This window comes from Giraffa tippelskirchi, chromosome 5 (genome assembly GCF_054371585.1).
Source record: "Giraffa tippelskirchi isolate mGirTip1 chromosome 5, T2T-mGirTip1v1.2.pri, whole genome shotgun sequence".
Lineage (NCBI taxonomy): Eukaryota > Metazoa > Chordata > Mammalia > Artiodactyla > Giraffidae > Giraffa > Giraffa tippelskirchi.
In genome coordinates this window covers 52,590,252-52,614,004 of record NC_137279.1, presented here as the reverse complement: position 1 = coordinate 52,614,004, position 23,753 = coordinate 52,590,252, and the positions used below count along the sequence as shown (strand labels likewise).

Below are 23,753 nucleotides of genomic sequence, written 5' to 3'. Positions count from 1 at the left end.
ACTATACAATGTCTTTTAAACAATATTTCTAAGTCCTAACTTATCAGACACTTCAAACTCTAGTAACTTAGCACATTTTAAGAATAAGATTTCATTAAATCAAAATTACAGAAGGTTTACATTCTTGTTCACAGCTAGATCATACTCTCCCATTCTCTCGAGTTCTATAATGTGATGAGCCTAATGATATCTAGACCATTACTTGCCACCATTAAGAGTATTTAATCCACTAAGAATACTTTAAAACAAATTCTTCACCGTGAAACAAAATTTTTTCTTAACACTAAAGTAAAAGGCCTTTGAAGGAAGACACGTCTTCCAAAATTCCTAATAAGTATATAAGTTTTTCAGGAAAAGGAAATTACATCTCTGTCCTATTTAATATCAAAAATAGAAATTTTAAGAGGAAAACTCCATAGTTCAACAGCATAGGTTATTTTTAACCATGTAAAACAGATTAAGTCACCAATACAGCTTTTGAGTATATCGATCTCTTCAGGACATGAAATAATGGTGAATAATTTCAGAATTTAATATTTAAATACAGATTATACCAGTTAGGAAGATAATAAAGCAGCAAAGGTACATTAAATCTATCTTATAAATCAAATCTGGAGTCTTTTTTCTTTACCTCTAAAGCCTTTTTTGGTGTTCATTTTATATTTCATATTACTGAAGAATCAGTAAATTGTAGAGAAATTCTAAATGTGGCCTGAGTGGCCCCGAACCTGCCAACATTGCTGCCTCCCAGAGCCCTCTCTGTCTGCACCACTTGTTCAGCACGGCCCAGGCAAGCTGCCAATTTAGAGAAGGGTGGGGGGCATCATCCCTCAGCTACGTCAGACTTGGCTACATCAGACTTGAAAATTACATCTATTGCAGAAGTCACCTGCAGCTAACTGTTTTCTTGGCTTAGTTGCTAAAATCATCTTTTACGGAGCAGCAATATTTCAGCCTCAAAATCTGATAGTTGTTCAATAGCTGATTTTTTTTCATTGAAAAGAATTTGTGGGATGTGGAGTATTGTGTGTCTACCGTGTCAATTCATTTTGTTATTCAGATCTGAATTACAAAGCTAAGCTAATCACTCTGTTCCATTTAAACTTTTTGTTAATACTGATGAGAGGCATTTGTTGTTCATCTAAACCATACTTTTGTGAATGACAGCAGATGTGACATAAACCATCACATTGATATTCATGTCTTATGGCCTATGAGAAAAGAGAACAATGTATCAGTTTTGCTACATTTTAATGGTAGATTTTTTTAAAGGATTATTTTTAGGTCTTGTCAGCAACATCAAACAAAAGGTACTGAGTACTCCACAGGGTACAGAGTGCTGCCAAGCACCTCAGAAAACATACATGACATGGAGAAGATGTGGTTCTTGCCCCTTGAGGAGCTTACACTCTGGGTGGGGGTGGGTTGACAACTCACAGTCTATATAAGAGCTGCATGAACAACAAAGTAATTTATTAAGGCAAATTCTTCATCCCCTCAAGATAATTGTGGGCGGAATGATTTTGGAATTAATCTAATCAAGATGAGGGGCAAGACAATTTTCTTGAGAATTCTTACATCTATCATAGTAAAGAGAACTGATGACAGACAACTGAAAGTGGAGACCAGGTCTCCTGAAGTGTAACAGCTGGAACTGAATTATGGTTACTTATTTTAAAAAGCAAACATACTGAATGGTATGACTAGGCTTGTTACACTAGTTTAAAAATAGGCCAAGTACTGGCACTGCATTTCGCTCATTCTAGTGTTGGTCATTTAAAATAGTGAATATTAAATATGTGGGCACCACATCTAACCCACAGAACGCCCACCCCAAATCTTCATGTTCTGTGTATCAAATACCCACCTTGTATGTACTATGAAAGTTTTATTTAGGCCCCATTATTAAGTCAAAAGAATGTAAATAGTCAAATTATAATAAGCTAATGACCTGCATATTTCCATATGGATGAATGTCAATATATCTAAATAGGAAATAAATGGCAATCCTATCTACCTATATAAAAAAAAAATAGAATATCTCCAGATTTGCATACTCATCACTACAGAAGAGGTATGCAGGTTTTAAGGTTTCACAATCAGTTGTCAGAAAGACAGCAGTTATTCCTGCAGTATCTCATTAGCATCTGACTCAAATTATTTTTAGATTACATGATTTAGAAGACATTATAAACCCAACAAGAATTTGTAGTTATTCTGAGATGGTTCATTAACCCTAGAATCACTATCAGAAAGAGTAACAATGTGTTGTAGGAAAAAAGCTAATCAACGTGACTAAAAATATGCTCACTTTCAGAAAAACAATCTGGTCATCTGGAAAAATCCCAGCTACAACCTACGAACACTCCCATGTGGGAGACTGGCCAAGGCACACGATTTCTAGGCAGGAAAACCATGAGATCGGGGTGAATTGAGGCTCTCTCTTAAGGAGCAGCCTATAAACTTCCAGACTGACCTTGGGCAGCATAATTGGTCCCATTTCCTCTAAAGCGGTCTCATGCTCTCCTCCCCACATCAACCCAAAGTTTGACATTAACTCGGAAAGCTGAAGAGCATATCGGAGCAGAAGTGGACAGGTGTGTAAACTCTAGCACATTCTTATTGCTGTATTACGTTTGAAGACGAGCACATCCCACCCACAAGTGTTGTTCCAGGAAGTCGGGTAGGAGTAGTGGTAAATTAGAAGAGACTATTAATTGCACAATTAATAGGAAAGTGAAAACATTTCAAGATGTACAGTAAGCCTGTATCCAAAGAGTCTGTTATGTCAGTGATGCTGAACTTTGAATTCTGTGCTACAGCTGTAATGGACTCACTCTGGCCTGCCGGCCTGGGTCCGGGTTGCTTCCTGCCTGTTGATGAGTGCATATGCTACACAGAGCTATGATGGATTCTATGGAGTGGTGAGATTCACAGAAGTTCCAGGATACTCATGTCAGGATCATTCCTTGTGCAAAGTTTGATGCAGATGAAGATAAAGTGGTTTCTTGGTCAATAACTGCAATTTCTTTCTTTTAAAGTCAGTGGGTTTCTTGTATCTGTAACCACAACAGAAAAACCGTTGATAAGAAATCAATTCCAAGGTCACATACTAAGACGAGATACTAGCCACCATTCATTAGTATTCATTCTATGTGTGCATCACTTACAGCTCTATTACAATTGGCCCAGGTTTAATTTCATCCATCTCCATGAAAGCGAAACACTTGGTGCTGGTAAACCTTTTTTTAGGCTTGTAGTGTTTAAATTCAAAAAAAATAGCTGCACCTAAGGAATTAAAGCAAAACACATTAGCCACAGACAGCCCATTCTCGTGTCTCGATAAATTTTCTCTGATCGCCAGCGGCCTATGAACAAGCAACAACTGTCCTGAACAGTCACAACAAAGTAACCTTTGTCAAACTGATGTCTCTCTGATGATTCAGCTGTGTGTCACCCCCAAACTCTTCTGTACCTAAAGGAGGGGCATGTGTCTGTACTATCCAACTCTATAAAGCAGAGCAAAACTTGAGCCAGACTGACTCAAGAATGTAAATAAGTTTATCCACAAATAGAATTATAAAATATTAAGAATAGAAAACACTAAATACTATAAAAAAACACAAAAGATACTTGTTACGTATGAACATTACTCATAGAAACTCATTAAGTAGAAAAGGCATATTAAAAACTTCATCAAAAAAAATCTAAACTTAGTTTCTCCCCACCCAAAATAAAAATTAAAAAATTAAAAAATTCAGTATCTGGGGTGTTTTTAAATTTGAACATAAATCATGTGCTGGTTCAGCTTTTAAATGTTAACTACTTCCTAATACATTTCTCAGTGTCCAAAGCCCTATTTTCTTCCTCCTGGAATAACAAGTCCTTGTGTAAAGACAGCACTTTGCAAGATGAAGGCTTAGAAAGCAGACCTATTCCCGCCCCCTCCCCACAAAAGCACACACACACTGAGCAAGTGGTGATGAAAGTTTTCTCTCCCCAAAATCCTACAGATAAGCTCTCTCCACCTCCCCACAGAAAAAAGCTAAAAACAGAATAATAAGTTGGCTCATTCACACAGCCAAGAACAATTAATTTCTAACGAAGGCAAGGAAAGAGACAGAAGGACGCTGGGCTCTCATTCTTAACCGACTCCTCACTAACACGGCCTTAACCAGAGTGGCGCTGGGTCTTGCTTTGCTTTTACAGACAATCAACAGACATCTAACACTTTCATGGATGACAAAACTACCAACTGACTAGAAGTTTCACAATGTTCAGAAATGTGTGTGCAGTTCTGGCACCTGGGTCCAAATGAAGCACTCCACATGTCAAGGAAGGAAAGAAAAACCTATCGCTTAGGAGGCAAAGGGATGTGGTAGAGGGGGAAATGGGCTTGCTTATTTATTTATTTGCTGTACCACGTGGCTCATGGGATCTTAGTTCCCTGACAAGAGATTGAAATCCAGGCCCTGGCAGTGAAAGTGCCAAGTCCTAATCCCTGGATCACCAGGGAACTCCCAAGACAGGCGTATTTAGCATCTACTACCAACACCCAAGGATTACAGTTGTTAGGCTACCAGTGACCTTCTGTCCCCAGGTGCATGACCCTGCCATGTCCACAAAATAGTACCTTCTCTTCTCCCTTCCACAGCAATAATAGAGGCATTTTACTGTTAAAAAAACCTCACAGGTTTTTAAGATAGCAGGTCCCATTTCTTCAGCTATGGACCTATCTCCTTGTCCCTGTAATTGTGTCTGAGGTCTGAATAAATGCAAAAGTAAAGTCACATTTGAAAACATTAAAGTCCAAATATGATACCATCATTAAAAAAATTTATTATTCATCTGCATCATCTCTAGATAATATATTTCCTGCATTTCTGGTATGCATAGCTCTATACTTCATGGCATTTATAAGTAAGTGCAAGATGTAAAATGAGAATAGCCTGTAAGAAGAATAACTGAAATGCTTATCAACATGAAGTATGCTCACTAGCATTAGTTTCAGTTAAAACGACAGCACTGTACACAATAGATTCAAAGTGGGAAAAAAGGAACAGTCAAATTCTGAATATAGTTCTACTTTTAGCATCACAAACCTTTGGTTAATTTTTCAACATGCTTCTGGAGCTCAATGTCCACATTGAAATGAACATACGTATCTTCTTTTCTTGAAGCCACAGGAGTATCTTGCACAGGAGTTAAATCTATGCCATTCAGATCTAGGGAGGAAATAAAGTTTCTGCTCAGAGCCCTCAAACACACAGACTTAAAAACTGCAAAGGAACCGCAATGGGCTGTGTTTCCTGAAGAGGCGAGAGCTGAGAGGAGATTCTCAGGCTGACAGAAACCCATGTCTGGGGTGAGCAGGTACCTGAAGGTGGCTGGTTTCCGAGGTCATGTGGAGGGCGCAGAGCAGAGAGGGTAGGAGACCCCGTGGGTGGAAAAGGAAGCCTCCTTACAGATCATGGAATTGGATCCTTCTGGCTAAGAGGTGTCTTCTGGGGGAGTAGGCCAGTGTATTTTTGTGATTTACATTTGGGGATGTAATACACCACAGTGGTGCCCCTACCCCTACTTCCCAACCTTGCCCAGGTGCGTGGCATGGAAAGGCCTGTAAATCGAACATCAGCAGCATTACCCTGCTGTATTCATGTCAGAGGACCAAACAGTGGACATGACAGCTGTCAACGAATTCTTGCCAGGAAGGAACACTTCTTATGTCTATTACTTAAATTCTGATGCTATGTGCTACAACCTAAGCTGATTTACAATAACCAGATGGCACACGATGTAGGGCATATGGCTGTAATTTCTGGAGCCAGGAATCATCCAGTTTAATCAAATCCAACACAGACTCATTTAACGACCACTCAACTGTTTATGTATTATTCAACAGACCCATCTTAGGGACCTTCAAACGAGAGTATGTTTGATTACTTCAGTTCCTGAAGATATTTACATAAAACATGTTTCAGTTCAACCATATGCAAAGGTAATATAATATCTACATTTCATTACCTTTTTTTTTTGTATTTTACAAGTGTTCATTCCTAAGCGAGAGATTCAGTTTTATGAATAGCCTATCAAATAACCTAGTATATAAATACTTTGCAGTAGACCGGTAGATCTGAGAGCCCACGGAACCAGAGGTTAAAGCATCACAGCATCAGTGCTGTGGATCATGGTGTTTTCATGTCAAAATTCTTCTTTGTTGCCAAAATCCTTTTTCTTTTACTTGGTACTAATGAACCCACGGGTCTGAATATTTCTGTGATTGGTAAGAGTTCCCTCTAGTTCATTTTAGTCTGCATCTGTTTGATTTGTCTCAAACTGCAGGTTTATTAACTGTAGTCTAGATTAACTGTGCCATTATTTCTGAATAATAGTATGACAGTTTCATCCTCAGTCACCCAATAATTCTTTTTAAAAGACTGCTGAGTGCCTTACAAGCAAAGTGCTGTATAAAAAACTTAGCAACGACAAAAGAATTCAACCATTGCAGTTACCCTCTTACACCAATGATCAAAAAAGTTGTTTTCAAGGAATAAACAGTTTGCCACCTTGAACAGTAGAAAAACAAATCCTAAGAGTAATCATGCTTAATAATGACAGTGACATAGTTAAGAATAAACAAATACATCACTTGTCTAATGTCCTGCAGGATATATTCAGGGTGTAGATGTTTATGGATGCGTTCTATTTCCCTGTCTCCACTCATGATTCATTGAAGGCCAATTCTCATCCACCTCTGCACAGCTCTCCTATGTACAAATCTCTGCTGGACAGGAATGAGAGGGTCTGAAGTGGAGGCACAGGAAAACAGAGAACACTGGGCTTTGCAAAGAAAACTACACATCCTTGGAAGGTGAGGGACCCTTCTTTAACCTGTTTCCTGAAGGATGTATCTGCTATAAAAGACAGTGTCTGTGTAGTCAGCACCCTTGATGGAATTTGGAAGAATAAAAAGACATATACAGAGGAAAAAACCAAAAGCAACTGTGAGTGTAAGTTATGGATAGGAAAATATTTTCTGTAAATCTCTAAGAAGTGTTCGGAGAAGGAATGACCATATCTTCCCAGGATTTTGCTTCACTATAAAATGAACTAAAATGAATTGTCACAGACAAAACCCCCTCACGAAGCCCCCCCAAAAAAGTCCCAGATGAGAAGCAACATTTTAAAATTCACCAGAGAGAAGACAGGTATATGCAGTTACTGACCTTTTACACTAACTGTGATATAGGGATCAATGCATTGCCCGGCATCTTTCAGGCCAATTTTCTCAATCCTGATAGTGAGTAATGTCATTCCTGGCTCTGATGGCAACCTTGGTAATAAAGTACCTGGCAACAGAGAAATAGCAATAAAAATGAGTTCCACCAATAATTCCAGGGTAAATATATTAACAACATATAGAAGATATTGCTTTGCTCTAAACTGGCTTAGTAACTAGGCAGGCATTATTCTGGTTATCAAAACTCCCAAACACTTGATGTTATTCTTTTCAGACAAATTCTTAATTATACATAAAATGTATCTATATTTCCATACTCCATATTCAACATGAAAGCATAAATTACTAACTCAAGTTTGTTAAAAATTCCACTCCAGGGAGCTGAATTACAAATTACCATGTAATTAATAACATATGTAATATATTCATATAATATTTACACTTCACATGTATTGCTACATATGTAATATATCCCATATTTCAATGTGAAGTGGTAGAAGACAGAAAAAACTTTTTAAACATTTGTTACATTTTCCTAAAGCTTGAAAAATTTAATACCAGAATCAATCAACAAATCATTTACTACTAATGGAGGAAACAACTTATAGCTTAATATTTACACATTTAATTGAATAACTTTACAGTCTCATTTCCCACTGCTTTCTTCATCCTATTCTTTATATCTATTCTCTCAGAAATCAGTCCTGCTGAGAATGTCACACAAAACCACAAGAGCAACTGTATGTTTGAAATCTTTTCCATAAATTGATTAATGTTTTTAAAACCGAAAAATCACCCAGAACCACATTAGAGCATTCCCCACCGAGAAAACAATATGAAGAAAGAATTCACCCGAGAAAACAATATGAAGAAAGAATTCACCTGTACGGTTCGTTCATTTATTTCAAATGATGAACAACAAATGCAAACAAAAGTTGATTTTAATATGTATCAGTTCAGTTCAGTTCAGTCGCTCAGTTGTGTCCGACTCTTTGCGACCCCATGAATTGCAGCACACCAGGCCTCTCTGTCCATCACCAACTCCCAGAGTCTACCCAAACCCATGTCCATCGAGTCAGTGATGCCATCCAACCATCTCATCCTCTGTCGTCCCTTTCTCCTCCTGCCCCCAATCCTACCCAGCATTAGGGTCTTTTCCAATGAGTCCACTCTTCGCATGAGGTGGCCAAAGTATTGGAGTTTCAGCTTCAACATCAGTCCTTCCAATGAACACCCAGGATTGATCTCCTTTAGGATGGACTGGTTGGATCTCCTTGCATACAGTACCACAAATTATAGAACCTAACATTTATAAAGGACATTAGCTGACATTCTTCACATTTCTATCCAACAATGTGTTATTGTGCTTTTATTTTTTTAAAGATTAAAAAAAAATTTATTTATTAATTTTTGGTCGTGCTGAGTCTTCATTGCTGCATGTTGGCTTTCTTTAGTTGTGGTGAGCCGGGGCTACTCTCTAGTTGCAGTGTGCGGGGTTCTCACTGCAGTGACTTCTCTTGTTGCAGAGGACAGGCTCTAGGGTGCATGGGCTTAGGTACCCCATGGCACGTGAGCTCTTCCCAGACCAGGGACCAGACACGTGTCCTCTGCATTGCCAGGCAGATTCTTAACCACTGGACCACATGGGAAGTCCTAGCTTACTTTTAACGATTAAGTATTTGAAGTACATGAATCAATCAACTTACCACATTCAAAATACGTTTAGTGACTACAAACATGCTTGAGGGAATTTTAGAGAGCTATGAAAATGTTCTCAAATTGGATCAAACTTATAGATACACAATACTATAGATTTATCAAGTCATTGAACGGTACACTTATAATGAGGGAATTTTATGACATGAAAATTACTATAGAAATCCAAGAGTCTTAACTGGTGATACTTGGTTAAAGAAAATTTTGGCTAATGAAAAGGTAGAAAGATAGAAAAAGTAGAAAAAACCAAAACGGGACATTCACACCAGTATTTAATACCATTTCAGAAGTAACATTAACTTTCTCACATGGAATATTTTGCCATATTTCAACATACTTTCAATATTCATAAGTTTTCTTACACTAAAGATAAAAGGTCTTTATTGCACCCTCTTAACCATTCTTTATAAAATTTTAAATTGTGAATCTAACACATATTCAGAAAAGCAAATAAAATGACTGCACAGCTTAATGAAAAGTTGGAAAGCAAGCATCCATGTAACCACCACTGAGGTCAAAAAATAAAGCATGACCTCTGGAGCTCCCTTCTCTCCTCATTGAGTGCTCTTTTGAATTCCTCCTCACCACCCTGGCCTTTAAAATCACTACTAAAAAGCATCCCTGTATAATTATGTTTTGCCTGCTTTTGAACTTTAGATTTATCAAACTGCTGTCAGTAGCTGTAATTTGTTCATTTTTATAACTGTATAGTATATAGGTTGTATAAACATACCACAGTTTTTGTTTCCATTCTTCTGTTGATATGAATTTGAGATGCTTCAAGTTTTTGGAAACTGTTAACGCTGCTGCTATAAACATTCTTGGACACATGTTTTGCTCCACATAAGCACACATTTCCAAAGGGAGGAATTACTGAGTCACATGGTGTAGTACCTCCATGTCTGCTATGTAATTACAAACTGTTTTCCAAAATGGGTATACCAATTTCTACTCCTAGTACAATTCCCATTGTTTCACATCCTCACTAATGCTTGGAGTTGTCAGATTCTTCTTTTTAGCCAATTCAGGTGTGGAGAAACACCAATTTAGTTTTTTTTTTTTTACATTTTTTTAACTGCAGTACAATTGCTTTACAATGTTGTGTTGGTTTCTGCCGAACAACATGAATCAGCCATAATTATATATTTATCCCCTCCCTTTTGAGTCTCCCATCCCCCTACCCCTGGGTCATCACAGAGCAACAGACTTGGCTCCCTGTGTAATACAGCAGATTCCTACCAGCTATCTATTTTACACATGACAGTATATATATATATATGTATGTATATATATATATGTCAATGTTACTTTCTCAATTTGTCCCCAAACTAGTTTTAAGTATATTTTCCCAATGATTAATGAGGTTGAGGTTACTTTTTCATCTAAAAATAAACATTTGGATTTTCCTTTTTCTGAAGTGTCTGTTCAATTATTTTCCCCACTTTACTTGAAATATTTACCTTTTTCTTACTGATTTGTAGGAGTTCTCTAATATTCTGATATAAGCATTTTGTTGGATATTTTAATTTATATAATTTTTCAGTGGCTTTCGTTTTTAAGAAAAAAACCTTTATATTGAACGGTAATATATTCAGGAAAGATAGATATTACCAGCATCCTAGGAGGCTGACCTGTGCCCCCAACACACACCCAGATCACTCTTTCTCCCAGAGACAACAGCTATTCTCGACTTTTAACACCAATATAAGTCCTGCATGTTTAGAATGCCTTTTCTGTTTATAACAAATGTTCAGTTCAGTTCAGTAGCTCAGTCATGTCTGACTCTTTGCAACCCCATGAACCGCAGCACGCCAGGCCTCCCTGTCCATCACCAACTCCCTGAGTCCACCCAAACCCATGTCCATCGAGTCAATGATGCCATCCAGCCATCTCATCCTCTGCCGTCCCCTTCTCCTCCTGCCTTCAATCTTTCCCAGCATCAGGGTCTTTTCCAATGAGTCAGCTCTTCCCATCAGGTGGCCAAAGTATTGGAGTTTCAGCTTCAACATCAGTCCTTCCAATGAACACCCAGGATTGATCTCCTTTAGGATGGACTGGTTGGATCTCCTTGCAGTCCAAGGGACTCTCAAGAGTCTTCTCCAACACCACAGTTCAAAAGCATCAATTCTTCGGCGCTCAGCTTTCTTTATAGTCCAACTCTCACATCCATACATGACTACTGGAAAAACTATAGCCTTGACTAGATGGACCTGTGTTGCCAAAGTAATGTCTCTGCTTTTTAATATGCCATCTAGGTTGGTCATCACTTTCCTTCCAAGGAGTAAGAGTCTTTTAATTTCATGGCTGCAATCACCATCTGCAGTGATTGTGGAGCCCAGAAAAATCAAGTCAGCCACTGTTTCCACTGTTTCCCTATCTATCTGCCATGAAGTAATGGGACCGGATGCCATGATCTTAGTTTTCTGAATGTTGAGCTTTAAGCCAACTTTTTCACTCTCCTCTTTCACTTTCATCAAGAGGCTCTTTAGTTCTTCTTCACTTTCTGCCATAAGGGTGGTGTCATATGCATATCTGAGGTTATTGATATTTCTCCTGGCAATCTTGATTCCAGCTTGTACTTCCTCCAGCCCAGCGTTTCTCATGATGTACTCTGCATATAAGTTAAATAAGCAGGGTGACAATATACAGCCTTGACGTACTCCTTTTCCTATTTGGAACCAGTCTGTTGTTCCATGTCCAGTTCTAACTGTTGCTTCCTGACCTGCATACAGGTTTCTCAAGAGGCAGGTCAGGTGGTCTGGTATTCCCATCTCTTTCAGGATTCTAAATGTTAATGTACTCAAATCTCTCAGCCTCTAAATTCATTTATAGTCAGTGCTTTCTGTGTCCTCTTCAAGAAATCCTTCTCCCCTCCAAAGTCAAGAAGGTATTCTTATAAGAATGTTTTGCCATTCACATTTAATTAAATAATCCAGGTAGAATTAATTTTTTACTATGGCATGTCGTAGGAGCCCAATCTCATTCGATTTCACATCGACACTCAATTGTCCCAGCACTACTTATTTAATAGACTGTCATCTTACCCATGGATCTGCATTGACAATAAATCAAATGTGAGTCTGTTTCCAGGCTCCCCATTCTTTCACTGGACTGTTTCTTATCTTTGCGTCGCTACCACGAGTTTCTTGATTACTATAATTTTACAAAAGTCTCAACATTTAGTAAATCAAATTCTCCCGCTTTGACATTATTCTTCAAGTCTTAACTACTTTCAGCCCTTTGCATGTCCATGTAAATTATAACACAAGAGCTGTCAAATTCTTTTTAAAAAAATAGCAAACAACAAAAACACTGTTAGGACTGTGGTGAAGTTCAGCTCAATTTTAGAAACAGTCACATCTTTACAAACTGCTTCTTCCAACCCATGAACTGGAATATATCTTTCCATTGATTTAAGACTTCTTAATTTCTCTCAATAAATTTGTACTGTTTTCTTCATATGGGTTTTATACTTCTCTTGTTGGATTTATTAAACCATATTGTTATTTTCTGATACTATTATAAATGTCAAAATATTTCATTTTCTAATCTACAAACAATAAATGCTAGAGAGGGTGTGGAGGAAAGGGAAGCCTCTAGCACTGTTGGTGGGAATGTAAATTAATACAGCCACTATAGAGAATAGTATGGAGATTCCTTAAAATACTAGAAATAGAACTATTATGTGACCCAAATATCCCCCTACTGGGCATATATGCTAAGAAAATCATAACTGAAAGAGACACATGTACCCCAGTGTTCACTGTAGCACTATTTACAACAGCTAGGACATGGAAGCAACCTAGATGTCCACTGACAGATAAATGGATAAAGAAGTTGTGGTACATATATACAAAAGAATATTACTCAGCCATAAAAAGAACACATTTGAGTCAGTCATAATGAGGTGGATGAACCTAGAGCCTATTATACACAATCAAGTAAGTCAGAAAGAAAAATAAATATTGTATATTAATGCATATATATGGAATCTAGAAAGATGGTATACTGATGAACCTATTTGCAGGGCAGCAATGGAGACACAGACATAGAGATCAGACTTATGGACACAGTGGGAGAAGGGGAGGGTGGGACGAATTGAGAAAGTAGCATGTAAACATATACATTACCATATGTAAAATAGCCAGTGGGAATTTGCTGCGTGATGCAGAGCTCAACTCCTGTGCTCTGTGACAACCTAGAAGGGTGGGATGGGGTGAGAGACGGGAGGAGGTTCAAGAGGCAGGAGACATATGTATACCTATGACAGATTCATGTTGATGTATGGCAGAAACCAACACAATACTGCAAAGCAATTATCCTCCAATTAAAAATAAATTAAAGATATATCTCAAGCAACTGTTTTCTAAGCAACTATTGCTTGCTTATAGACATAAAATCCTTTTTTTGGTACACAATTTTCAAAAATCAAGCTATGACTGACATACATTATATTAGTTTCAGGTACACAATATAATGATTTGGTATTTGTATATTGCAAAATGATTACAGTAAGTGTATAGAATCTGTTCTTATGTACAGATTTTACATCCAGGAACTCTGTTATTAATTCTCTGATAAACTCTGTTATTATTTCTATTGATCTATCTATGCAAAAGGTGCTTTTGTATGTTCTACATACATATTCATAAAACCTACAAATAATTTTTAACTCTATTTCTGTTTTTGGTCTTAGTGCACAGGCTAAGACTTCTAGAATGTTGATGGAAAGAGGATATAGATACATTTTGTTCTTGATCTAAAATGGAATGCTAAAGTACGATTTTGGCTCAAAGCATCCCTTAGAAAACATCCAGTGAAGTGTTCTGTTTTCAGCCTGTTAGAATTTTTAAAAGTCAAGAAGAGACTTGAAGGAATTTTTTTTTTCATTCTTAATGTTCAGCATTTAATTATAAACTTCTAACCATGTAAAGAAACTGCAGCACACCAGGCTTCTGACCTTCACTATCTCGCAGAGTTTGCTCAGACTCATTTTTTAATAATTTTTATTTATTAATATTTTTGACTGTGCTAGGTCTTCATTGCTGTGCAGGCTACTCTCTAGTTGTGGTGTGAGGGCTTCTCACTGGTGGCTTCTCTTGTTTTGGAGCACAGGCTCTAGAGTACGCGGGCTTCAGCAGTTGCGGTTCCCAGGCTCTAGATAACAGGCTCAATTGTTGTGACACATGGGCACGTGGGATCCTCCTGGGCCACGGACTGAACCCATGCCTCCTGTACTGGAAGGCAGATTCTTTTTCACTGAGCCACCAGGGAAGTCCAAGAACAGATTTATTCAGAAAATTATGAGACATTCCTCCTTATTCTGCCAATGTGAATTGCCTCGATACACTTACTTTACTTCTATAACAATATATTCTGAAAAATCATCAGTTCGTGAGATTTTCCTACTATCTATAGTATATTATAGTGTTATTCAGCCAACCTACACGTGGCAGTTAGTTGGTTCTAACATGTTATTATTACAGATTATACAGAAATAAACAATCTGGTATATATGGAAATGTTTTCTTCATATTGCTGGAGATATATCTTGAGAATAAATTCCTGAAGTGAGATTGCTGGACCTGAGAATAAATGTGTATTTCTGTTGTTATTGTTAAGTAATCCTGAACTCCCCTTCAAAGGGACTGTATTATTTTGTACTCCCACCAGCAGTGGATGAGCATCTGTTAGCCTCAGTTAAAGTAGTTCTAGAGTATCCCTTCGTATGTTTAAGTGCTATTTGTACATATTTGTATGTCTGTATGTGTATGTGTACTGTCTGGTCAGGTTTTTTGCTCAAACTTTTAATATACCTGTGGTCTTTGCTGATGCAACTCAAAATTTTTACTTCTATATTAAGGATGTTAGGCCCTGGTCTTTTTTACTTTGATATAGCTTTTTCTTTTTTGACAGTCAAAGGTGGTTTCTTATCCAATATTCAAAGTCAATGATAGATTTTCTTTTTATGAGATTATGTTTTTCCCAGTTCAGTTGTGTCCGACACTTTAAGACCCCACAGACTGCAGCATGCCAGGCTTCCCTGTCCATCACCAACTCCCAGAGCTTACTCAAACTCATGTCCATCAAGTTGGTGATGCAATCCAAGCATCTCATCTTCTGTTGTCCCCTTATCCTCCTGCCTTCAATCTTTCCCAGCATCAGGGTCTTTTCCAATGAGTCAGTTCTTTGCATCAGGTGGCCAAAGTATTGGAGCTTCAGTTCTTCCAATTGAATATTCAGAACTGATTTCCTTTAGGATTGACTGGTTTGATCTCCTTGCAGTCCAAGGGACTCACAAGAGTCTTCTCCAAAACCACAGTTCAAAAGCATCAGTTCTTCCACACTCAGCTTTATGATCCAACTCTCACATCCATACAAGACTAATGGAAAAAACCATAGCTTTGACTATATGGACCTTTGTCAGCAAAGCAACGTCTCTGCTTTTTAATATGCTGTCTAGGTTTGTCATAGATTTTCTTCCAAGGAGCAAGTGTCTTTTAATTTCATGGTTGCAGTCACCATGTTTTTCCTAACTGAACATTAAAACTAGTTTTACCTTTGGATGAATTAGTTTCATAATCTATAATCATCTAGCTCTTTAGTTGAAGTGAGTCAATGGGATGACATTTCTTTCCTTGTTATCAGAAAACTTCTTTGCCTCAGACCACATTAAAATCTAACTATTAAATATATTTCTAACAATGCAATGCAAAGGCAGTGAGTTCAAGCTGAAAGATAATTAATTTATTCAGCTTAATTATTCTGTAATTCACAGTAGGGTGAAAACACTCCATTGCATGAAGATTCACTTTTACCCTCTTTGTTGTTTAGTTGCTAAGTCATGTCCAACTCTTTTGCAAGCCCATTACCCTCGTTATACCTTATTAAAGACTATCTGCAAGTTGACTATAACAGAAGACTACAAATGATATAGAAAGGTAACTATTCAAACTATTTAATGATGGTTTCCAAGGTGCTCTCTCCCTGTATCACTAACTACTACACACTCTGAGTCTCAGTTCCAGCTAGATTACCCACGCTGAAATCCCTTAGCCTTTTTTTTTTTGCTCATCTATAATTTTTAAGAGAAAATTCTTAAAGAGATGGCACACCCAGATCACCTTACCTGTCTCCTGAGAAACCTGTATGTGGGTCAAGAAACAACATTTAGAATCAGACATGGAACAACTGTCTGGTTCAGAATTGGGAAAAGAGTGTGACAAGGCTGCTGTATACTGTCACCCTGCTTATTTAACTTACATGCAGAGTACATCATGCAAAATGCTAGGCTAGATGAAAAACAAGGTGGAATGAAGATTTCCAGGAGAAATATCAACAACCTCAAATATGCAGATGACACCACGATTATGGCAGAAAGCGAAAAGGAACTGAGGAGTCTCTTGATGAAAGTGAAAGAAGAGAGTGAAAAAGTTGGCTTAAAACTCAACATTCAAAAAACGAAGATCATGGCAAGCAGTCCCATCACTTCATGGCAAATAGATGGGGAAACAATGGAAACAGTGACAGACTTTATTTTCTTGGGATCCAAAATCACTGTGGAAGGTGACTGTAGCCATGAAATTAAAAGACATTTGCTCCTTGGAAGAAAAGCTATGACAAACCTAGAGTGTCTTAAAAAGCAGAGATGTCACTTGGCCGACAAAGATCTGTATAGTCAAAGCTATGGTTTTCCCAGTAGTCATGTAGATACGAGAGTTGGACCAAAAAGAAGGCTGAGTGCTGAAGAATTGATGCTTTTTAATTACAGTGCTAGGGAAGACTCTTTAGAGTCCCTTGGGCTGCAAGGAGATCAAACCAGTCAATCCTAAAGGAAATCAACCCTGAGCATTCATTGGAAGGACTGATGCTGTAGCTGAAGCTCTAATACTTTGTCCATACACGATCTGGTATAAACTAAGCTTTTCCAACTAGAACTAAATAATTTGCTCTTAGTTCTAGAGCAAGGATCAAAAATAACAAATGTTCTTCTATGTGGAAGTGCTGAATAAATAACAAATATTCAACACTTACAGAACACTTACTATGTGCCAGGCACTGTTCTAATTCTTTATATGTATCAACTAATTTAATCCACATAAGAACTCTATGACATAGGTGTTAATGTCAGTCCCATTTACTTAGAGGTGAAACTGAGATCCAGAAAAGTTAAGTAACCTGTTCTCTATTACACAGCAGTCTGGTCCTAGAGTCCATGTTTTTAACCACCTTGTCCCATTTGCCATTTTTGTAATTTAATTGTCCATAAAGCCGATAAAGGCTAAAAGAGAGGGGCTTTCCTAATACTCAGCAGGTAAAGAATCCACCTGCAATCCAGGAGACCTTGGTTTGACTCCTGGGTCAGGAGTCCCTGAAGAAGGGATAGGCTACCCACTCCAGTATTCTTGGGTTTCTCTGGTAGTTCAGACTGTAAAGAATTCACCTTCAATGCAAAAGACCTGGGTTTGATCCCTAGATTCAGAAGATCCCCTAGAGGAGGGCATGGCAACCCACTCCAGTATTCTTGCCTGGAGAATCCCCAAGGACAGAGGAGCCTGAGGGCTACAGTCCATGGGGTTGCAAAGAGTCAGACATGAGCGACTAAGCACAGCACAGCCTAAAAAGGTACTGCGGCATAGTCTCTACCTTAAGGTCATTAACGTAAGCTCTTTGCCATGTACATGTTTACAGGTTCTGAGGATTATGATACAGACATCTTTGGGGGGCCATTACTTCCACCTCACACTTTTTATTTATTTATTTTTTTTAATTTTTTTTTTTAAATTGTTTTATTTTATTTATTGGACACACAGCATGTGGGGTCTTAGTTCCCCAACCAGGGATTGAACCTATGCTCCCTCCATTGGGAGCTCAGAGTCTTAACCACTGGACCACCAGGGAATCCCTTTTTTTTTTTTTTTTTAATTTTTTTTTTCTTTTTTCACCTCACACTTTTTAATACAGAAAACTCTGAACTGTCTAAAGCAGGATTTCTCAACCAGGGTTCTGCAGAATGCTAGGGAAGTGCTGGTGCTGTGGCTTAGCACCTCCATAAAAGACAGTGATCAAGGGTAAGCACCATCTAAACTTTGCATGCTGAGCAACGTAGGTTCACAGTGATGGTCAGAGACTGGGCCATCCCTACAGCAACTTTATTCCAGGTCTTTGGGCCTCATATGGCGGTGGGCAGTAAGATCATATTCCTTTGGTTGGATCCATTTTTAGCTTTTTATGCGAGAAAGGGGCAGCCTATGGCAGCTGGTGAGTGCCACTCTGCAAGGAGGAAGGCAGCCTGATGATGTCAGTGTCTTCTGATTGACCCCGACCTCCACCTGGAGCAAACGTATCCTATTGCTTTCAAAGAAAAGTGGAGGGAATTATTTGATTCAGTGTGGCTTCTGAAGAAGAACTATGAGTTAGAAGAACAGGATCCAAGCCTAAGCCTACCAGCCTTACAATTCTGGTAAGGTAACAAGAGTGAATCATAAGCTCCAGGGCCAGTTTATTGCACTAGAGCCCCAAAGTCCATCTTGGTGATGAAAGCTATTTATCAGTAGGCTGTATTTGGACTGGTATTCCAAGTTGTTCTATTCCATTGTGCATCAACTGTGGAAAATGATTTATGAATGCAGCTATGGTGGTGGTTTAGTCACTAAGTCATGTCCAATTCTTTGTGACCCAAAGGACTGTAGCCTGCCAGGCTCCTCTGTCCGTGGGATTCTCCAGGCAAGAATACTGGAGTGGGTTGCCATGCCCTCCTCCAGGGGATCTTTCTGACCCAGGGATCAAACCCACATCTCTTATGTCTCCTGCGTTGGCAAGCGGATTCTTTACCACTAGCACCACCTGGGAAGCCCAAGATTCAGGGTAAGAAATTAAAAATGTTCTACTTTTTAAATTTCTTCAATAATAAGCTAACATTGATGACATTTCACGTGATGCTGCAGGTTTTGTGACAAACATAACTTCTCAATCGAGTCTACAGGTTTAGTCAATCAATGTCATGTAGCATTTCTGAGATCTATAAAACGTGGTGAAAAGTCAAGAAAACTTCTGCTGCAAAGGACCCAAACAAGTCAAGGTCAAATGGATTCAGTGTCCAGTCTTCATCTCTGTCTCTGAAGAACTTTTCTGAGGTGTCCATTGACAGTTGGCCCCCTCCTGTAGAAGGAGAACACCCTGACATGTCACAACTCACAGCTTTCTTCACAGAGAAATGCTGCTGTCAAAGCTCTTGAAGATGAAATGTAAAGTAGTTGTGGAGGATATCACAAAAATAGCCAAGTTTATTAAACAAAGACAAATTCACTCCAGAATTAAAAAAGCAAACAAGCAAAAAACAGGTGAAAATGTCTGATTTAACAGCTCTCGGCTGAGTGTATTATAGCCTGTGTACGGGGGTAGGGGAGGTGGCAGTGTGCCAGGCATCGAATCCCCAGACTGCTGGTGCAGTGTCCAGCAATGGGTACCATCTCCTGCCTGCAGCTGGCACCAGGAGAAGTGGAGCAGCAGCTGTGGCCCCTCATTCCACACCTACAACTGCTCTGTTCCAAGGGAAAATGATAACACTGCAGATCCTGGCACAAGGAGGATCTCCTCACATGGAGTGCTATTCTATGAGGGGCCAAGACACCCTGGACAAGAAAGATTACGGAGAACCAGACTAAGAACAGACTGCCTGCTCTGGGACCAGGAGTCTGTGTGGTTAACTCCACAGAAAAAAACAAAGGTTACAAGGAAACTGAAGTCAGTGAAACTCCATAAGACCCTGTCCTCATATGATTTTTCCTTCTGGTCTAAAATAGAAAATGGCATGACGGTCTTTGTTCCAAAAAAGCAGTACATCATCACCTAGACAAGAATCCTAAAGAGGCAACGCCTTTTTAGAAAATTACTGAGGATTACATCTTTTGAAAACATGGTGATTTCAATGTGCTTATTGAGTTCATTTTACTTGCTTGACATTTTATGTCATATTGTACAGGTGTTCCCACAGGCATTGGTTCTACAATGAGAGGTGAATTGGTCCTTATTTTGCCTTGGTGCTCTGGAAATTAAATATCACTAGGAAAAAGTAGATTACATTTTTATCCACACTTAGAGCAGAGTTCAATCAAGTATTCAAAACGTAGACTGAGCAATATCATATATTTATGTGGTAGCACATTTAATCTTAGTTTTCTTTGCTTTAGATTTATCATGCTGCTGCTGCTGCTAAGTCGCTTCAGTCGTGTCCGACTCTGTGTGACCCCACAGACAGCAGCCCACCAGGCTCCGCCATCCCTGGGATTCTTCAGGCAAGAACACTGGAGTGGGTTGCCATTTCCTTCTCCAGTGCATGAAAGGGAAAAGTGAAAGTGAAGTCAATTTATCATACTTGTAACTAAATTCACATATCTAGTACTACTGACAGATTCTCTGTCATCCAATTTTTTAAGTGCACATTTCTTCGTGCTGCTAAAGTGTAATTTAAAAAAGGACATATATGATAATATTTTGCATTTAAGTAGCATTTTTTCTTTCAAGAAAAATGATTTAGTTATTTGAGGATAATCTTAAACACAATTTAAGGTAACAATACTGATCAAACTGGCCACAATATTTGGTAGATAGGTAACACATTAAATGTGTCTTCAAATTCTGGCTATAGATAATCGTTACAACTGATATTGGATATAGATAAAAAAAGTTATGGAGGGGCCACTTATGTGTTTGGAAATGCTGAATTCAGTTTAGAGGTAGAAATTGTGGTAAAATATTAAAATACATACACAATTTCTTTTAACTAGTAATTTATTGTTTAGCAGTTGAGGAACATGCGTTCCTTTAAGCTTTCAAGGAAAACAGTTTGGGGTTTCCCTGGTGGCTCAGTGGATAGGAATCCGCTTGCCAATGCAGGGGATACAGGTTCAATCTCTGATCCACGAAGATCCCACATGCTGTGGAGCAACTAAGCCCACACACCACAGCTACTGAGCCTGTGCTCTAGAGCCCAGGAGCTGCAACTACTGAGCCCAGGTGCCCAGAGCCTGTGCTCAACAACAAGAGAAGCCGCTGCAATAAGAAACCTGCACACTGCAACTAGAGAGTAGCCCTCACTCTCTGCAACTAGAGAATGGCCTACCATGCACGGCCAAAAACAAATAATTAATTTACAAAAAAAAAAGAAATGAAAAAGAGTTTGAAAAATCGTAAAGATGTTTGTTCATTTTTAAAACTGCCTTAAAATTGTGGGGAAAAAAATCCTTAATGGCCATTATCATTTAAATAATAAATTAAAATCATACCTGCTTGAAGGTGTTCACATAGATTAAGAGTATATCAGTTGTCACTATACCTAATTTTGGAAAAAAAATTATTTAATAAACACACATCTACAAAGTCTGGAAGGAGCCAGTGGGCATGTGCTTCATGTTAGAAATGCTAGTTTAAAAAGGGCAATCCATCATTCCCTACAGGAAGCAAGGAACAGTTCCTCACAGGTGTCTGAGTCAAAAGGTTGAACTGCAGAGTACTTTTAAGAAAGAGTAAGCTAGATGTTGCTGGATGCTTTGAAGATGAGGGCTGCAAAATGTCACCTACTTAACAGACATCTCATATGAACTAATCTCTGCAAAGCTCTAAAGAAAACCTTTTAACTTCAAGTGACAGGATTCTTGCATTTAAAAGAAAAAAAAAAAGCTGTAAAAGGAAATCTTGAACTGTTTCCCAACCTGCTTAAGCTTGATATTAACATCAGTAAGTCTCAAATCTTAGTAAAAACTAGCCTGGAGAACTAGAGAACAAAATCAGAGTATTTTCTTTCCCTTTATATAGAAGTAAGGGCTTCTCAGGTGGTGCTTGTGGTAAAGAACCCACCTGACAATGTAGGAGACAGAAGAGACATGGGTTCAACCCCTCGGTCAGGAAGATCCCCTGGAGGAGGGCATGGCAACCCTCTCCAGTATTCTTGCCTGGAGAATCCCACGGACAGAGGAGCCTGGCAGGGTACAGTCCGTGGAGCTGCAAAGAGTCAGATACGACTGAACAGACTTAGCACACACATAAACAAATAAATGCCTGGGTGAGGAACGCTTTCTCTGATTATTCTGCCCAGTTTGAGAACTTGAGACTCTGGGAGAACAAAAAGAACTTAGTGAGCTCTGACCTAACCATACTCTTAAGATGATATTCACCACTGTGCCCCAAGGCATGCTCTGGATTTCTGTGAAAGAAGGATGCCCTGATATTCACAAGAAAGCAATGAACACTTTGCTGCAATTTTCAACTTCTTATACATGTGAGCAAGAAAAACTTCATTTCAGCTAAAAATGAAATCCACCTTTGCTTCTCTCTTGAGTTCAACTCAGAATTGAGTATTTGTACAGCCAAAACCATGCACAGGTTTCACATTGAAGAGGTAAATTTCATTATTTTCAGCTTCAAAAGTAAACATGTTTTACGCATGATTAAGTCTAAGAGCTAAAGAAACTAACACATTTGTGAAAATTTTGAAACTAAGCCTATATTTGAGTTTAATCATGTCATTTAGTAAGAAAGTGTTTGTTTTTTTTTTAATCTTGAAAAATTTTGTCTTGGTCTATTCATATTTCTAGGCTTATGATTTTAATAGCTTTATATTCATACTGGCAAATTTTCAGGCCATATAAAACAGGTTGTACATTTACATCCTTGATTTAAAATCTACCAAGCCTACCTTTCAAACCTAAAGGAAATCAGTCCTAAACATTCACTAGAAGGACTGATGCTAAAGCTGAAACTCCAATATTTTAGCCATCTGATGTGAAGAACTGAATCATTGGAAAAGACCCTGATGCTGGGAAAGATTGAAGGCGGGAGGAAAAGGGGATGACAGAGGATGAGATGGTTGGATGGCATCACCGACTTGATGGACATGAGTTTGAGCAAGCTCCGGGAGTTGATGATGGACAGGGAAGCCTGGTGTGCTGCAGTCCATGGGGTCACAAAGAGTGGGACATGACTGAGTGATTGAACTGAAGCCTACCTTTAGAAAAATTATTTGAGCCCTATTTTGGCTCAAGCCAATTATTTAACAAAAATTCATGCTTTCCATATGAATTTTTAAAATTCTGAAAAGGAAAGAGATGAATATTAAAAAGAAAGATAATACCTACCCCCTACTCCCTACCTACCCCAATTAAAGGTTTGTTTAAAAGTCACTTTCCATTTGAAATGGGAAAAAACTATTCTGGGTCACAACATCTACATACCATTCCTTATTCCTAGCTCACAGCAGTGTTGGTTAACACAACTGTATACATTTATCAACAAGCATAAACTTGCACACTAAAAAGGGTGAATTCTGTATATATAAATGGAATCTCATAAACTCGACTTTTTAAACAAGTCACAAGAAACTTACAATTCATTAAATTATACAAAAACAAAGATAATAAATAAAAAGAAAAAAATCACAACAATTTCTAGAACTATCTTGCCACCAAAATACAGACACAGCCTGGGCATCACTGAAATCTTGGATTCTCTCAGTGTAACAAGGAAAAGAAAATGTTTCCTGCTTTCCAGTTAAGCAAAAAGTTAAATGCCATCTTGCTACTTCAATGAATATTATTTTAAAAGTTATTTTTTAATGACACTTATGGCTCAGATGATAAAGAATCTGCCTGCAATGTGGGAGACCCAGCTTCAATCCCTGGGTCAGGAAGATCCCCTGGAGAAGGGAATTGCTACCCACTCCAGTATTCCTGCTTGGAGAATTCCACGGACAGAGGCTACAAGCCATGGGGTCACAAGGAGTCGGACACTATTGGGCAAG

The 23,753-nt window shown here is 38.4% G+C and overlaps 1 protein-coding gene and 1 long non-coding RNA gene across 8 annotated transcripts in view; both read right to left on the bottom strand.

Annotated features, from left to right (window-relative positions):
• Positions 1-1,234: 1,234 nt before the first annotated feature.
• Positions 1,235-23,753, bottom strand: part of AIDA (axin interactor, dorsalization associated) — a 48,729-nt gene continuing 26,210 nt past the window's right edge. For 2 of the 7 annotated variants that reach the window (XM_081489900.1, XM_081489901.1), the window contains exons 7-11: positions 21,815-21,958; positions 7,227-7,349; positions 5,103-5,225; positions 3,171-3,288; positions 1,235-3,059 (exon numbers count right to left, since the gene is read on the bottom strand). In XM_081489900.1, the coding sequence (XP_081346026.1) occupies positions 2,963-3,059; positions 3,171-3,288; positions 5,103-5,225; positions 7,227-7,349; positions 21,815-21,958 (605 nt within the window). In that variant the 3' untranslated portion in view covers positions 1,235-2,962. Of the gene's footprint in view, positions 3,060-3,170; positions 3,289-5,098; positions 5,226-7,222; positions 7,350-21,814; positions 21,959-23,753 lie in introns of all 7 variants that reach the window. The other 5 variants (XM_081489904.1, XM_081489902.1, XR_014053545.1 and 2 more) reach the window with 4 other exon arrangements.
• LOC145506102 (uncharacterized) lies at positions 13,834-20,053 on the bottom strand. Its single transcript, XR_014053546.1, has 3 exons — positions 19,229-20,053; positions 16,822-17,469; positions 13,834-15,221 (listed from the first exon to the last, which is right to left on the bottom strand). It is a non-coding gene; the product is annotated as an uncharacterized LOC145506102 (long non-coding RNA).